The 16,654-nt window shown below is 37.9% G+C and overlaps 1 protein-coding gene across 1 annotated transcript in view; it reads left to right on the top strand.

Annotated features, from left to right (window-relative positions):
- The window catches only part of DOP1A (DOP1 leucine zipper like protein A), a 60,820-nt gene that overhangs the window by 41,757 nt on the left and 2,409 nt on the right, over nt 1-16,654 (top strand). The window contains exons 22-39 of the mRNA XM_058802786.1: nt 98-209; nt 1,086-1,268; nt 1,556-1,681; nt 2,011-2,145; nt 2,451-2,506; nt 2,992-3,096; nt 3,788-3,854; nt 4,606-4,750; nt 4,994-5,073; nt 5,610-5,719; nt 5,884-6,033; nt 7,308-7,369; nt 7,948-8,100; nt 9,373-9,509; nt 10,812-10,867; nt 11,769-11,933; nt 12,888-13,017; nt 14,902-14,961. Coding sequence (XP_058658769.1) covers nt 98-209; nt 1,086-1,268; nt 1,556-1,681; nt 2,011-2,145; nt 2,451-2,506; nt 2,992-3,096; nt 3,788-3,854; nt 4,606-4,750; nt 4,994-5,073; nt 5,610-5,719; nt 5,884-6,033; nt 7,308-7,369; nt 7,948-8,100; nt 9,373-9,509; nt 10,812-10,867; nt 11,769-11,933; nt 12,888-13,017; nt 14,902-14,961 — 2,032 coding nt within the window. The remainder of the gene's footprint in view (nt 1-97; nt 210-1,085; nt 1,269-1,555; nt 1,682-2,010; nt 2,146-2,450; nt 2,507-2,991; nt 3,097-3,787; nt 3,855-4,605; nt 4,751-4,993; nt 5,074-5,609; nt 5,720-5,883; nt 6,034-7,307; nt 7,370-7,947; nt 8,101-9,372; nt 9,510-10,811; nt 10,868-11,768; nt 11,934-12,887; nt 13,018-14,901; nt 14,962-16,654) is intronic.

Raw genomic sequence — 16,654 nt, 5'->3', positions numbered from 1 at the left:
ATGTGTATGTAGAGGTATAATTTTTTAACTGAATTTGATTGTTTTGAATTACTCTGCTGTCAGATTAACTCATTTAAAAAAATTACTCTTCTTTTAGGCCTCTCTGGATGGCATCAGTCACTCCCCCAGATATGATTCTCACTTTATTAGAAGGGATCACAACAATAATTCATTACTGCCTCCTGGATCCATCTACACAGTATCATCAGGTGAACTTATCTGGGTGTCTGAGACATTTCTAGGCAATTCATGTCAAATCAAGGACTGTGATTATATTAGCAGTTATGAAGATCTGGGTGACAAAAATAACAAATATATTGTCTTAGCTATAAATATGGGGGTTTATTGATGATACAAACAGAAAAACACGTTTCTTTGGATGATACTTTTAAGAGAATACTCTTATATTTCTTTGCTTCTTTTGGTTTTCTGTAACCCTGAAATAACATAAGTTTAATTCCTTAACTTTAAGACCTTTAAAATTCCACTTTATACAGCTGCCTTTGTTGTGTTCACCTTGCAATATGTCTAAACATTATCCTTCTGTTCCTTCTGTATATTTACAATTTTTCTTTTTAGTCAAGCAGTAATTTTAGATCTGATATTCTGAGCATAGTGTCTGTTAAGAATTTGGTCCAGATTCCATGAGACGCTTTTGCCCTTTTTCTCAGTAATCTTGTTTTTGTGCTTTTTCACCATTCTTACACCCCTTTGCTTTCCATTCATTTGAAAGTGACTGAAAAGTGGGTTTTATTTATGTAAATAAATAATTTTTCCTAGAGTATTAGCTAGACTTAAAATTCTAAAATAATTGTTTCGCAAAGGTATAGGCAGAGGATACAAAATTGATTGCTGTAGACATGAGGCCTCCCATGTTCAGAGTACATTTGATGTTGCACAACTCAATCAATAGTTTCTCTATTATTTTAAAAGTCTCAAAGCTGTACATATTTGAAGAATTATTGAAAAAATTATGAAAAAGAGTTAAAGTTGAAAGCTCCCATGGTCGGTAAGTTAAAATTTTCTCTATTTTAAATATGCTGTTTATGTTCTTCTCTCTCTCCTGTCCCCTTCTCTCCCACTAGCTTTTGGTTAATGTAGATCAGAAGCATTTGGTTGAAGCACGTAATGGAATCCTCTCTATCTTGCATATGATCATGTCTTCTGTGACTTTACTGTGGAGCATCCTGCACCTTGCAGATTCTTCAGAGAAAACTACTGCTGCTGCTGCTGCATCCATCACCACTATTAACCTTGGGTCAACTAAGGTCAGAACATCAGGGATAATATCATTGAAATTGTTCATTAATATCTTCATCAAAATAATTTCAATCCTTTTCCCTTAAATCTAAATTGAATTTTTATGCCTTTGTCCTCATCTACTCACTCACCACAAAAAATAGGCTTTTATAAATGAGTATTGAATATGCTTTTAAGCTAAAATTTATCAGTTCAGTGCAATATGTCACCTCTTTGCTTTCTGCAGGGAAAAGATTTTGAAAGTAATGCTAAGGTGCTTATCTAAAAGGGTATGTGCTCTGCTTTTGTATTTCAGAATTTGAGGCAACAGATTCTGGAACTTTTGGGTCCAATTTCAATGAATCATGGTGTTCACTTCATGGCTGCTATTGCATTTGTATGGAATGAAAGGAGGCAAAACAAAAATACTTCAAGGACAAAGGTACGTTTATATTAAAGTGGTCACTTCAAATAATGCTAATACTTATAAGTGATTTAGTGTTAGGAAGAAAAAAATTCAGACATTCCAGTGAAAAAAGACAATGAAGTATGGACAATATTTGCATTTCTAATTAGCAACTGTTCTGTCAGGGAGGTATGACTTTAGAATGGGATAATCTTCCTGAATTCTTCAGGGGAAGTGTAGGTGATACCAGGTCTCTAGATGAACTGTTAAGTGATAAAATTTCAATCCCATGAGGACAGCTGCCTTAGTTTTGACATAGCCATTGTCTGTGTTGATAATCTGTGACATACATCTGGTTGTTTTAGGTTATCCCTACAGCATGTGAAGAACAACTTCTGCTGGTTGAGCTGGTTCGCTCTATCAGCGTTATGAGAACAGAGACTGTCATACAGACAGTAAAAGAAGTTCTGAAGCAGCCTCCAGCCATAGCAAAGGACAAGGTATGGAAACTCTACAGATCCTGTTGATTTATATGATGTCCTCTTGAAGCAGCTTAGAACACTGATGATATGGGTACTTCATTGACAAAGCTGAGCAGCACAATGTGAACTTTTTCACTATATCTAAGAGGTAAATGAAGTGTAACTTTACAGAGGGATGTCTGAAAGGGCATTTTCAGTGTTCTATTAAATTAAGCTATATGTTTAGGCATTGCAGTAACATTATAGCATTGTCAATTTTACCCTGGTGAGGGGAAAAAAACTCCACTTCTTTCTGATAACACAGGTTTCATATCTTTTTCTAGAAGCATCTTTCACTGGAAGTCTGCATGTTGCAGTTTTTCTATGCTTATACTCAAAGGTGAGAAAACAAACTCAATTTTTCTTCTGTCATCGGGAAACAGATAATCAACTTGAATATTTTACATCTTTTTGTCATAGGATGATCAATAGTCTGTGTAATATAAATAGTAAAGAAAGAATGGGTTTGATCTGTAGGTTTGTTTAAAAAGATGGTTTATTTTGTGAGTTCCATAGTAGTGCATCACCTTTCTTCCTTCACCTAAAAATCCTGCAGGTAATCTGCCCAAAGAAAGCTGATCTTAATTGTGCTGTAACTCATTCATGCCATTCCAGCTTTGTAATGAAAAGCATGTTTTAAGAATGCTGTTCTTCTACCTTCAACTGTTTCTTAATGAATTGATACAGCAACCTCCTATTAAAAGAAGCTCTAAGGGTGTTGATTTCAAATATCTGACAGCAGAGATGTGATGTAAAAAGAAATTGGGGGAATACCTGAGGGAGGTGATGTTCTCATCATTAAGATTGCTGCTCTCTCTCCCTTAGGATTCCAGTGACCAGCTTAGTAGACAGCTGGGCAGCGCTGCTGCTTCTGTTAAAGGATTCCATACAGGTTGGTCTTCCAGCCCCAGGACAGTTCCTCATACTTGGGTAAGTGCTTCTGATATTTGCAATTTTCAAATATGCTCAAATGTAGGTGTGTGAAATTATTCTGAAGTGTTAGTTTCTAAATCTGTCTCTTACTTTTGACTCGTAGAGTTATTGCCTGAGTTCTGTGGGTCTTATCAAATTAGTTTCTTCTCTGAGGAATGGCTACATATATTAAATTTTATATTATAGTATGATATAAGCCACAACCTCACCTTAATGATTATTTCAGTGATTCAGGCTCTTTAAGCAACAGATGTAAGTTTCTGATTTTTCCTAAAAAATAACAACAATGACTATTTCTTAGGTATTTGAAACCCACTAGAGTGGGCTGAATTCTCATCATGGAAACAGTTTGTGGACTGTTAGAAATATAACTTTGAATATATTTTCTGTATAATGCTTCAAGGACCATTTTCTTCAATATTTTGAATTTATCTTCCCTAGTAAACTGTCTCTGAAGATATTTTTGTATATAATCAAGTAAAACCTGTTCTTGGTAAACTCTTATGATAAAAATTACCTTAAGGAACTTATAAAGATGTTTCCTGGAATATTGATAAGTAGCAATCCCTGTGGGTTTAGTAATTAAATATTGCACAAATAAATGTCTTCAGATTTGTCCTAACTCTGAAAACTGCTGAATAATGTATTATGAGAAGAAAATCCATATTCAACTTCTGTATTTTTTCAGTGTTCTTAATGAGTTCATCATGAAAAACCCAAGTCTGGAGAATAAGAAAGATCAAAGAGATCTACAGGTAAGAAATTTGTTGTATGTGTCTTTTTAAAGTAACTGAACAATAAATCATAGAATCAGAGACCTGGGTTGGAAAGAGCCTTAAAGATCATCCAGTTCCCAGCACAGGAAGGATACTGACCTCTTGGAGCAAGTCCAGAGGAGGGCCACCAAGTTGATTAGAGCAACCTCTCTTAGGAGAAAAGGCTGAAAGAATTTGGCTTGTTCAGCCTGGAAAAGGGAAGGCTTCCAGTACCTGGAGGAAGCCACAAGAAAGATGGAGAGGGACTGTTTACAAGAACATGCAGTGACAGGACAAGGAGGAATGGCTTAAAGTGAGATTAGATTCAGATTAGATATTAGGAAAAAAAATCTGTACTGTGAAGGTGGTGTGGCCCTGGAACTGCTTACCCAGAGAGGTTGCAGTTGCTGTCACTAGAATTGTTTAAGGCCACTTGGATGAGGTTCTGAACAGTTGGTTTAGTGTAAGGTGTCCATGTCCATGGCAGTGGGGTTGGAACTGGATGCTTGAATGTACTAGAAGTACTTGATATGAGTTCTGTAGTATGAAACTACTCTTAATTATCTTCTCGTTATATTTACAATTTTTTGAAAAAGCTTTCATTTTCTGTGAAGATATTAATAATTGATAATATAGAAATTATTTGAAAGCAATTCTATATTTGGTTATATAGATTTTCTACGTGTCAGAACAATGAATACAGCCCTTCTGCACAAAGTTCTTAAAATGCTTGGGATTTTTTTTCTACCAGGATGTAACACACAAGATAGTGGATGCCATTGGGGCAATTGCTGGGTCTTCCTTAGAACAGACCACTTGGCTAAGACGAAACTTAGAGGTTAAGCCTTCCCCCAAGATTATGGTTGATGGAAACAACTTAGAATCAGATGTTGAAGGTAGGTCCATTTGCATCTTTATTTGAAACAAAACATTAGTTTTCATGGTAAAAATAATGAAGACAACAGCTTTGCTATATTTGAATGTATGTAAAATTCTTCAGTATTGGTCTAGCACTAATGTGTCTGGAAAGCTTGTGCATCTTCAAAATACATCTTTTTAAAACATGCTGTAAGTTAAATAATGGCCTGAGAAAACTAACTTTGGACATTTTTTTTATTGTTATTATTATCTTCATTTAGATATGCTGTCTCCAGCAATGGAAACTTCAAATATAACTCCATCTGTTTATAGTGTCCATGCATTGACCTTACTTTCTGAGGTAAATGTTTCCTTGGAGATAATGAATAGTGTCTTTTAATACACTTCTATATTGTGAAAAGCTTTGGACTAGAAGCTTGGAGAAGGAGATTTAATGGGAAACACTGATGTGAATGGACTCTGGGTCTTGTCACATAAAAGTGTGTTACTAACCCATTGAGATGGATGAGGTATAAGGCATGGCCTTTCAGGTGTGTAGTATAGCCAGCTTTTTTGATGGTAAGCTTTGTGTGTTTATCTTTGTGTTACATCTTAGTTACTGCTGATAATTGCAGTCAGTCTTTGAATTCTTTCTTTGTAGTTTATTCTCTAGAGTGCTTTAATCAGGAGTTTGTTCTTCTGTGCTTCTAACACCTTAATGTGTTATAAAAATGATGGAATCTTTATACTCTGGTTTTGCATGGTACCTGAAATGTGATCACTTCTATCATATATTGAATGTTCAGTAAAAACATTACATCCACCAAAAAAATGTTGAATGGTATGTTAAAAGCAATTTAAGAATGCATTATAACATATCTTCCTCTCATTTTATAGGTTTTGGCTCATCTCCTGGACATGGTTTTCTACAGTGATGAAAAAGAGAGAGTTATTCCTTTGCTTGTAAATATTATGCACTATGTTGTGCCCTATCTCCGTAATCACAGGTATCTTTAGTTTATTGAATTGATGTAGAAGATGCCTACAGCCCGTAGAAATTTGGATGGTGGCATTTTAAGTTGAAATAGGCATGATAAGGATTAGATGTCTGTCAAACTTTCTATAGAGCAACAACTCAAAATTGGTTTATGTTGAATTTTTTTTTGTTTAGTGCTCACAACGCATCCAGCTATCGAGCTTGTGTCCAGTTACTGAGCAGTCTTAGTGGATATCAGTATACAAGGAGAGCGTGGAAAAAGGAAGCCTTTGACCTCTTTATGGATTCCAGTTTCTTCCAGATGGATGCTTCCTGTGTTAACCAGTAAGACTTTATTTTTCTTGTTGATACCGATGGTCCTTACAAATTTTATGTATTCCATTAACATAGGGACTAAAATTTCCCAATAGATCTTTACAGAGAGAAATAGAGATTTTCTATGGTTTAGATTACCACATGAAATATGAAATTGATATGAGGTATATTTCTATGCACAAATCTATTTTTAAAAATAATTTTCTTAAAATTTAAAAAAAATTGTGAGGAAAACATTGTTAGCATTTTGTAGAAACCTCAAATGATTGGCATTGCAAAAGACCTTAAAGATGGTCTAGTTCTAATACACCTGCCATGGGCAGGGACACCTTCCATTAAACCGGGTTGCTCAGAGCACCATCCAACCTGGCCTTGAGCACATCAAGGGATGGGGCATCCACAGCCTCACCAGGCAACCTGTGCCAGGACATCATGACCCTCACAATAAAGAATTCCTTCCAAGTATCTAAATCTATCCTCTTTAAAAGTGGGATTACTTTACTTTAAAAGTAATTCCCTCTTGTCCTATCACTCCATGCCCTTGTGAAAAGTCACTTTCAGCTTTCTGGAGGCTCTTTAGGTACTGGAAAGCTTTAGATCTCCCTGAAGCCTTCTCTTTTCCAGTCTGAAAAACCCCAGCTCTCAGCCTGTCTTCATAGGAGAGGTGCTCCAGTCCTCTGATCATCTTTGTGATCCTCCCATGGACCTCTTCAAAGGAGTCCCTATCCTTCTTATGCTGGGGGTCCCAGTGCTAGATACAATACTCCAAGTGGGGTCTTACCAGAGCAAGGCAGAATCACCTCCCTTGATCTCTTGGCCATGCTCCTGGTGCAAACCTGGATGCAGTTGCCCTTCTGGGCTGTGAGCACACATTGGCAGATAAAATTCAGTTTTTCATATTCATCCACCAGCAGCCGCGGGTCCTTCTCCTCAGAGCTGTTCTCAGTATTCATTTTGTGCCCAGCTGGTATTTGTGCTTGGAGTTGCTCTGACCATTCTGCAGGACCTTGCACTTGGCCTCATACATCATGAGGTTTGCGTGGACCCACTTCTTAAAACTGTCAGAGTCCCTCTGAATGGCATCCCTTATTTTCTTGGAGAAGGGGGTGCAAGAAACACAGTTTCAGATCAAATAACACCAAGTAAATGGTACCTTATGAGGCAGAGAGCTTGGATTGGAAGTTTTAGCCTAAATGGAAAGAGCAGAAAAAAATTGCAAATGTTCCTGAAAATTCTTGCTTTTTTCTTGCTTTTCTGATTTGTGTATGATTTTTCTCTTTTAGTTGGAGAGCTATTATGGATAATTTGATGACACATGACAAAACCACGTTTAGAGATTTGATGAGTAAGTATTGATATAGAGGTGACTTCTCTGCAGTATAAACATTAAATAAATGAAAAATAAGTGTCTTAAAGAGAACACTTGCTCAACATTTCTTCCAATTTGATTTATTCAGTGTTTTTCATGTTTTCATTGACTATTCATTTCTGGAGCTCCATAAATAACCCAAAGTGAGAGAATTTTATACCATCCTGGCACACAGTGAATTTTGCCTATAGGGCTAACCTGATTAAGCAGAGTGGGTGGGGGTGGTTTTTTGTTGGTTTGGGTTTGAAGATCTGACACTAACTGCTTAAAAAAAAATTATTTTGCACTTTATAATTTTTTGAGCATCAATACATGCAATTTTTTTTTAAAAAAATGGCTGAACTCTTTCCCAAAAGCCCCTAAACCCAGCCGTTATTGTGTATGCTTACAGGGTTTCCTTCAAGTTTTACTTTGAATTTCTGGTTACGGATTCAACTTGCAAACCATACATCATCTAAACACCTGCTTTCAAACCCCAATATTGCAAAAAAGAGTTATTTGTGCAGAAGGGAAATTCATCAGCTCTTGGCTGCACTTTCCCTGTTCTCTTTCAGCACGAGTGGCTGTGGCCCAGAGCAGCTCCCTCAATCTGTTTGCTAACAGAGAGGCGGAGCTGGAGCAGCGCGCCATGCTCCTCAAGAGACTCGCCTTCGCCATCTTTAGCAGCGAGATCGACCAGTACCAGAAATACCTGCCCGACATACAAGGTCAGTAAATATGTATCATTGAGGGACTTCTTCCCGTTAGCTGTGCAATGCTTGTGTGACAGTAACAGCGGGCTAAATTTTCGTTCTGCAAGATCAGTGTGAGATAGTGTTTCCATAGCTGAAACAAAGTTTCTGCAGCTTTTGGTTAAAATGTTTTCAGTCTTGAATTACTACAAGATGTGCAGGTTTTGTGGTTGCCAGTTGACTTTAATCCAGATAATTTCTCTGATCTGTCATTTTATTCCTTGATCAATATCCTTGGATACCTGCACAATATGTGTTGGCATGAACATCTGAGGTACCAAAACCTATCAATTAGGGAGAAATAGGAAAAATGACCTTTACATTTTGAATTCTTGACTTCTTTTGCTGGTATTTTTTCCTCAGTTCAGTTTATCTGTCATATTTATATCATTGAAGTTTATTTCTTACAATGAACCTTACCTTAAGTGACTGGGAATGGAAACTGCTTGGATCTTCCTTTTAAGATGATGCTAATAGTTAGCAGCAGCTTTTAGATGTATCATTTTTTCATGGCACCAAAGGGACACTTTGGTCTCTTCTTCTATATGGAAAATCAGTTGCAGCAACTTTTTTGTTTTATTTGTTCTAGAATCTATTTTTATTTGTTTATATTTATGTTTGAAAATTAGTTATATTTAATTTTAATTAAGAATGTTTGGGTTGTTGGTTGTTTTTTTTTTGTTTTTCTTTTAATTTCCAGTTGAGTCAGTAATCTGAGATTACCATGTTCATGGAATAAGATGATTTTACTGGTCTGAACTGCAACATGCATGTGTGCTGGTTGGACTGCAAAATTTCATTTTGTCTGCCTCTGTATATAGAGGTGATCATAATTCAATGAAACCATATCATCCCTTTGTAATTTCTCAAGTGTTGTGATGGTGCAGTGTTTTAATAACAATAATACATCTGAGTTCAGGCTGATTTTGTATTGTTTGGTATCTGTTAACTCCTCCTGCTGTAATGGGTGAAACTCTGCATAAGATAAGCAAAGTTCCCAGATGCACTATTTCATTTATGTAGAGGACCTACCCAAAATAGGGAACTTCACTCTTTATAGGTTTCTCTATTTTGTTCCTTCTTTGGTGGAGTGGTTATTTCTTTATGTTGACAGAATAAAACCAGTAAATTACTGGAACAGTACCATGGCAGATACTTAAAGTTAACATTTAAAGTAAAGAAGAGAAGGAGAAAATTCTCATTGGAATTATTCTGAACTGAGGGATCCTTCTTGGCTTTTTGTTTCAGAAAGGCTGGTAGAAAGTCTCCGGTTGCCACAGGTGCCCACCCTTCATTCCCAAGTGTTCCTGTTTTTCAGAGTATTACTTTTAAGAATGTCTCCACAGCACCTTACCTCACTTTGGCCAACCATGATCACTGAACTGGTGAGTTGCAGGTGTCATTCATTATTTAGAAGACTGGTGGACATCTGAGACACAGCCTCACTCCTCAAGATTTTTAATAAAATCTCTTCTAGAGATTGTACAAATAAATGTGCAATGGTCACAAACTGACAGCTGACTTATTTTCATAGTCCTCATGTCTGTTTTTTGTGATGAAATTTAATATCTGTTAGTTTAGACTGTTTCAGCTGTTCAGCTGTCTCCTGAATTAAATTTGCATTTGCCCTCATTGTTCCCTACTTGAATCCTACTTCAATTTCTGCTTATGTATGTGTACCCTGTCCACCACTCCCACTCCTGCTCTTCTTTTTCAGTGTTCTCTGTTTCTATTTTCCTGGTCATTCTTCTTACAGCAATGGAGTTGAGAATCCATGTATAGGAGTCAGAATCAATGTTTTATTGGCAATTGATGGTCATTCAGGTCACATTGTGACTAAATGTTGTAACTAGATTTATACAAGGCTTGGCTCAGATTTCTTCTTTCTCATTTTACTCTTCATAACAAAACAGTGAAAATATTTGTTTCCAGAGTTTCTGCCTGCAGAATCTCCTGTGTTGGCTGTTTGACACACTCTTTTGGGTTTCAGCTTTGGCAGTGGGAATGGAGGAGAGTGGTTGGTGCATGCTGTGATCCATTCAAGGAGCTATTCAAGGAGCTCCCAAGGAACTGAATAACAGAGAAAGCAAACCAGAATAATTGCTGTGATTAATTATATTTTCAATCTGCAGGTGCCTAATGTAGCCCTTGAATAACCACAGAACCAAGCAATAGAAGGAGGAAAGCTATATAAAAGATTTTAAAGTGTGGTGTTTTAGCAATAGATGTATTTAATTTTAAGCCTGTCAATAGTATAAATACAAGAAAACCTATTCTACTCAGTGTGGTCTTCTGACTCCTGTGCTGTGTCCTGGCCTTTACACAACTTACACAGTCTTGGAACTACTTTCAGTTAGCAGGACTGTGGTGCTTCTGGGAATCCACCCCTGAGCCTGACCTGCTCCATTAAACAATCCTTTATTCTCATTTAGTTTAAGTCTTGCAGTCTTTCTAGGTAGTGGAGGGGATTAGCCTTTGAGAGCTTTCATGGCCATAAGAGACAGTTCCTTGTGGCCTTTGTGTTATTCAGGTTATACATAAGGGATGAGAGAGCTTTAAGGTGCCGCTGTCCACTCATACAGGAAAGGAAATAAAGCTCCAAACTATTTGTCTAAGGCTTATTACTCAGGCTTACCCAAGTCACAGTCCATTGAAAATAGTATTGAAATGTAACATTTGATCTTCAGGTGCAAGTGTTTTTACTGATGGAACAGGAGCTCACTGCTGATGAAGATATTTCCAGGTAAATGTATGAACTTCCTGCTTGTTTAACTTTATAAAAATTCCTTGGTATGCTGATGGGGAGTGGAGTAATTCTTTAAAATAATTTGTCTTAGAGCTGTTGAGCTCAAATGAGAAGGACAAGTAAAGGCTAGTTCAGTGTGCAGTACCAGTGACAGAGTGTTCAGGACAAAACAAAAGAAGTTTTGCTGTCAGATTGATCATAAATCACTAAAGGAAATTATAAGATACAAGTGTCTGAGTTCTTACAATGCCTGCCAGACTAAAATGCACAGCTGCTGCAATTAAATTATGTGTGGCATGACTTACACCTTTTCTGTGTCATACACTTATTCTAAATAAGACTGATGCACCTTTTTCTTTGTCTAAATGAAAGCATAGTTCCTTCTCTTATTAGGTAAGTGAGATTGATAATTTTTCTTGTTTTATTATCCATTTTTATCTCCTCTATTTTCTATACAGTGTGATCCAATTTCAGTCATTCCAGGAGGAGAGGCAAATTTCTCAAATGAGCCAGAGTTATTTGCCCAAGTTTTGCTCACTTTTTTCCTAGTTGTTTTGTTTTGTTTTGTTTTTTGGAGAGTTTTTCCTTCAAATGAAGTAATGGCAACATGACTGACAATTTTAAACTTCCTCATAATTTGAATATCTGGGAAGAAGATACAGTGCAACTCATTCATTATACACTATTTTATCACATATAAGTATTATATATATATATATATTTGTATATATGCATACAGAACTGCACTCATGGCACAGACTTGTGTTGGGATTCAATTTATGAATTCAGGATAATGCTGGTAAATAAAGAGTTGTGTGTAAAGGCAAGTAAGAAAAATAAGGTTTTCAATGTGGCAGAAGGTTGTTCTGACTCACTTCCCTTCTGTAATGTATTTTAGAACTTCTGGCCCATCTGTTGCTGGTTTGGAGACAACTTACACAGGTGGCAATGGTTTTTCCACATCCTACAACAGCCAGAGGTGGCTGAACCTGTATTTGTCTGCTTGCAAATTTCTGGACTTGGCTCTAGCTTTACCATCTGAAAACCTGCCTCAATTTCAGATGTGAGTAGAAAACATTGTCATTTAAGTTTTTGGATGTTTTTCCATGTCTTTTGGTAAAATTTTAGCATATAAAAGTGTTTGGTTTTCTGTTTCTCTTCTTTCTTTGGACTTCATCCAAGGCAGCCCATACTTCACTCCCTCACAGTATCTGAGTGGCCCCCAGGGGAAATGATGCTGCATATCAAATTAGTTCAAGCTGGTTTCATTTTGCCTGTGGCAAGAGATTTGCCACACTTGAGAGATCATTAGTAGTAGTGATTTATTCAAGTATTTTGTTTTTAAAGTTCTTAGTTGCAGTAAAGCCTAAGAACTCAAAATACACCCACCCATCTCAGTGAGTAATGCATGAAATCAGAGCACTGCATGTCATGTCAGCATGACTTACTTGAATTGCTCCTGCATAGTCTGTCTGGAAAATGTGGCAACAAACCTTCACAGAAGGGGGATCCCATAGGTTTTTATTGGTCAGTAGTGTGTACAAACTGCTTCCTCAGTGCCTCTGCAATCCTGTTCTGTTGGGGAAAAAATGAATGCAAAACAACTGGCATTTGCTGGAGATCCTGAGAACGAGAGGCCACAAAGGACAAAAGAAAGTATTGTGCCTCTTCCTTTACACTGCACACTGGTGACTATGTGAGGGCTGCTGTCCTGACACAGCTCTGTAGACATTTGGTCACCCCTAATTGTCCTGCAGTTCAAAAGACACTCATGTGGGTTGAAGACTGGAAGGATTTGTGCACACTGTGTCAGGCTGTGCCCTGTAGTATTTCTAAATCGAATGTTGAACTTTTTTTTTCATTTATTTTTTCTTTTGAGGGTTGACTTGGGTTTCTTTTTTCCTCTCTCTCTTTCTCTGATACTTCACTAGATTTCCTCATCCACTCATATTTTTGATTGCTCAAAAAACCTGCATGTTCAGTATGGATAACATCTGCTTGTGTTATCTCATGGCAGGTATCGCTGGGCTTTTATCCCAGAAGCATCAGATGATTCAGGCTTGGAAGTCCGAAGGCAAGGAACACACCAGAGGGAATTCAAGCCCTATGTGGTGCGCCTGGCAAAGCTGCTGCGGAAAAAAGCAAAGGTATGGATGGTGCTTTCTGCTTTTGCTTTTCACTGAAGGGTTTCATGTACAGTAACACACAGCAGTGTTTGGGTTTGAATATTTTAATTTTTTAACAATGAAGAATGAAAAGGATTTTTTCTAGTGTAGGAGATTCCAGCTGGAGGAATCTCAAGTCAACATCAGGCAAAAAAAACATGTAAGTGTAGAAAACAAACAAACAAAGAAGCCCCAGAGTGAATCAAACAAACCACAGAAAAATTTATAACCTGCTATGGTCAAAATTATTATGATCACTGACTTTGGATTTCTAAATTAAAAGTATTATTTAAATAAAAAGTAAAATATGCTCCTTTATCTGACAATAACATAAACACTTAACATAAAATCACTTGCAGATAGCCAGTCATATATGTAGATACTAGTCTGACTACCTACTTTTTTGAAGTAGAAAACCAGTTTTGTTAATAACAATCAAAAATTTTAAAAAACTGTTGCATTCTTAAACATGACAGAAATAAGAGTGTTGAGACTGAGCAGAGGCTAGAGCTGTGATGAACAGAAGAAGGCAGGAACAGTTCTGGGGAAATCTTGGCTGCACAGTTGGTAGAGTGGGAACAGAATGGGATTTGTTAAACCCCAGTTTGTGGGGTTGGAGGCCTGATCTGCTGATGAAGCCGTTGGAAGCTGGCCAAGCCCTGTCCCAGGGAGATCCCTTCTGCTGCCACCAAGTAAGAACTGTCAGATATTTTTTCTACTCCTGCTGTGAGGACAGAGCCCCCCATGGGGGCAGTTCACTGGGAAATGTTGATGGGTGAGCCAGGGAAGCAGGGAGGAAGTGCAAAGCCATATGGCAGAAAGTTTTGAAGTTTTATTCTCAGGTTTCTCTGTGTAGATGGCTTTGTCAGGTCTGTAACAGTGGCAGCTTGCTGTAGCTACTGCATTTACAGTCTCTGATGTCTTCAGTGAGTAAAGGAACTGCTGAGATACAAGTGGCTACATTACATTTAGGGATCACTTAGTGGCAGGCAGATCTGAACTATTGAAGCGAGGCTCACAATTATGGGGGATAAAACTAGTGTCTGAAGCATATCTGCATTTTGCATTTTATCATTTTTTTGAACCATGAAGATGAGGCTAAATTTCTCTTCTTGCATGTATAAAGGAGGAATGAGTCTTAACTGCCTGCTCCTCAGGCATAGCCTCTAACCCTGCTGTTCAATGTAGTAGTATCTGTTAGAAAGTTTTCACACTCCAAGTAATCTCTGTGCATGAATTTATACATCATGTGTGATTTATAAATAGACATGCTGCTGGTAAGTACTGTATGCTGAGATAGATGCCTCAAGTCAGGACTCCCACACTATGCTTCAACAATTCAGAAAACTTCTTGGAATTTCTGGAACCCCTTAGTCATGGCAGCAGTTGCACACTGAACCATAGGTAGGTGTATAATGATGAGATAAACACAAGGTAATGAATATTGATTTCAGGCCATTTCCTCTTATGCAGAGAATACTGTTACATATAGCTGTGGGGCTTTCTTAGAAAATAACTACAAAAATTGAGTGGATCCTTATTTTCCTTCAGGGCATTCTGACTCATGTTTATATTCATGTAGTACGGTGTTGCTCAAGCTCTGTTATCTGAGGGAAATGTGCTTAAAAACCTCCTTTGGCAGTGCTGGAAATAAACAGAGGCACAAACTGGCAGTGCTGGTTTTCTCTAGTAGTATCTTGGCCACTCTAGCTTGAGTCTGCCATTTCTGGATCACAGATTTGTTGGGGTGGGTGATGTTTCTAGCTGAAGCACAGCACCCAGCCAAGCAACCGCACGGCCTTCACGGCAGAGTATTCTTCTCATATTTGAAATGCAGTCTGAAAGTTCTCCTCTTTCCTTCCACAGGACAAACAGGAGGACTTTAAGACGGTGGTTTTGGAGGGAATGGAGATGGCCAAGCATCAGGTGAGGGTGGCCTTTGATGCTTGAGTTGTGAAACAAGCTTGCCATAATAATACCATCACCTCAAGGCCCTGGGCACTATTTAGCATTCAGTAAGAACTAAGAGAAATCAGATTTTAATAGAACAAAGCTGAGAGAATTTTGAGGTATAAGAACCATTATTTTTATAGATAACTTTAATTAAAAAAATTAAAAGCTTTAAATTTGGTTTCCTGTACAAAATATGTTACAAAGAGCTGATGGTAGTTCTAAGAAGAATTATGATTGCAAATCATTATAAAATTAAATTGTGAAGTAATTTTAGTCAAACTGCAGGTGTGAAACACACAATCCCTGGTTGGTCTCCATCAAATTAACTGTTGTTTTAAGCATCCATGGAATTAATGGTGTTTGCTTAGCTGATACTGCCATGAGACAATGGCTTGGACAGGTTGTACTTCATTGCTCAGAGCTGGAATTTGCACATGCACCCCATTTGGTTGGCTCTGTGTGGCACTGACACTTGCTGTGTGCTGGGGACACATCCTGTCACCACTGGGTAATGCTAAGCATTGCACAGAAACAGTATGGAAGAAACTTCTCCTCCTTAATACAATTATAAGTTTTTTAAGGAGAAACTCTAAAACTTAGTAGCTTCATTTAAAGAAGGTCGCATCAACAACTCCTTTTATATTGGAAATTTAGTCTTCCCATTGCTGTGGTTTGGCGTGAGCCTTTCTTTTCAGAAGACTTGTAAAGCTCAAATAGTGGTCTCCTGTGCCAGGGAGCCAAGCCACCAGATACATTCATACCGAATTTAAACCTAATTGGGGTTTGCAAAATGGATGCCCTGTACGCTTCTCAATTGCAGGACAGTTGCTTCATTTAAAGGGCAAAACTTGTATTTGTTTAAGTATCATGTCTTGAAAAGAAAATCTATTTGCTCAAAGGCTGTGCAGTCAGTGATCCTTACCTCATCCTCTGCTCCCATTGCTGTCCTCTCCCCTTCATTCTTCTTTCATTACCAAGAGGACCCCCTGCCTCAGCCACAGGTGCTACCAGGACAGTGGGACAGGGCTGGTCCACAGGTGGCTCTTCTTGGTGAGGCCTTTTGTGCTTCTTTTCTCCTTCCTTGCAGAATAAAATCCAGTACTGCTGGAATTCTCCTTCATGGTAGAAGCTCTCTGTACTGGTTTGTCAGTAACAGAACAAACAAGGTGTTTCTAGTGGTGATAGTACCTAAGTGTCTAGATTGGAGCATGGTTTTTGACTCAGAGATAAAGGAAATAGGGAAGAACTGTCTAAGAACCTGGATGCTGGTGCTCAGATACTTCATATGCAGATATTCAAGGCAGCCCTAAGCAGGGTTACAGCAGTGTGCTGCTGCTGCTGGGCATCTGGTGTGTGACTGCTGCCTTCACCTGTGGGGTTCCCGAAATTCTTTCCTTTGACATTCTCCCCATGAAATGGAAGGAACATAATAACTGAGTTCTTCTGAGAATACACAATGAGTAACTGAGCCATTTTCCTTTGAGAACAACTTCAAGTGTTTCTCAGAATGTCTGTGTGTGTTACTTGTGATACTAATAATAGCACTGCTTTTTGCCCTTCCCAAAAACTCTGATCTCAAGCTGCAAAGTGAAAATGCTTTGGATCTGTTTTAACCTCCTCTGGGGTTTATCATCACTGATGCTGGCAGTATCAGCTGGTGAAGTGA

This window comes from Ammospiza caudacuta, chromosome 3, assembly GCF_027887145.1.
Source record: "Ammospiza caudacuta isolate bAmmCau1 chromosome 3, bAmmCau1.pri, whole genome shotgun sequence".
NCBI lineage: Eukaryota > Metazoa > Chordata > Aves > Passeriformes > Passerellidae > Ammospiza > Ammospiza caudacuta.
This window is presented reverse-complemented; position numbering and strand designations above follow the sequence as displayed.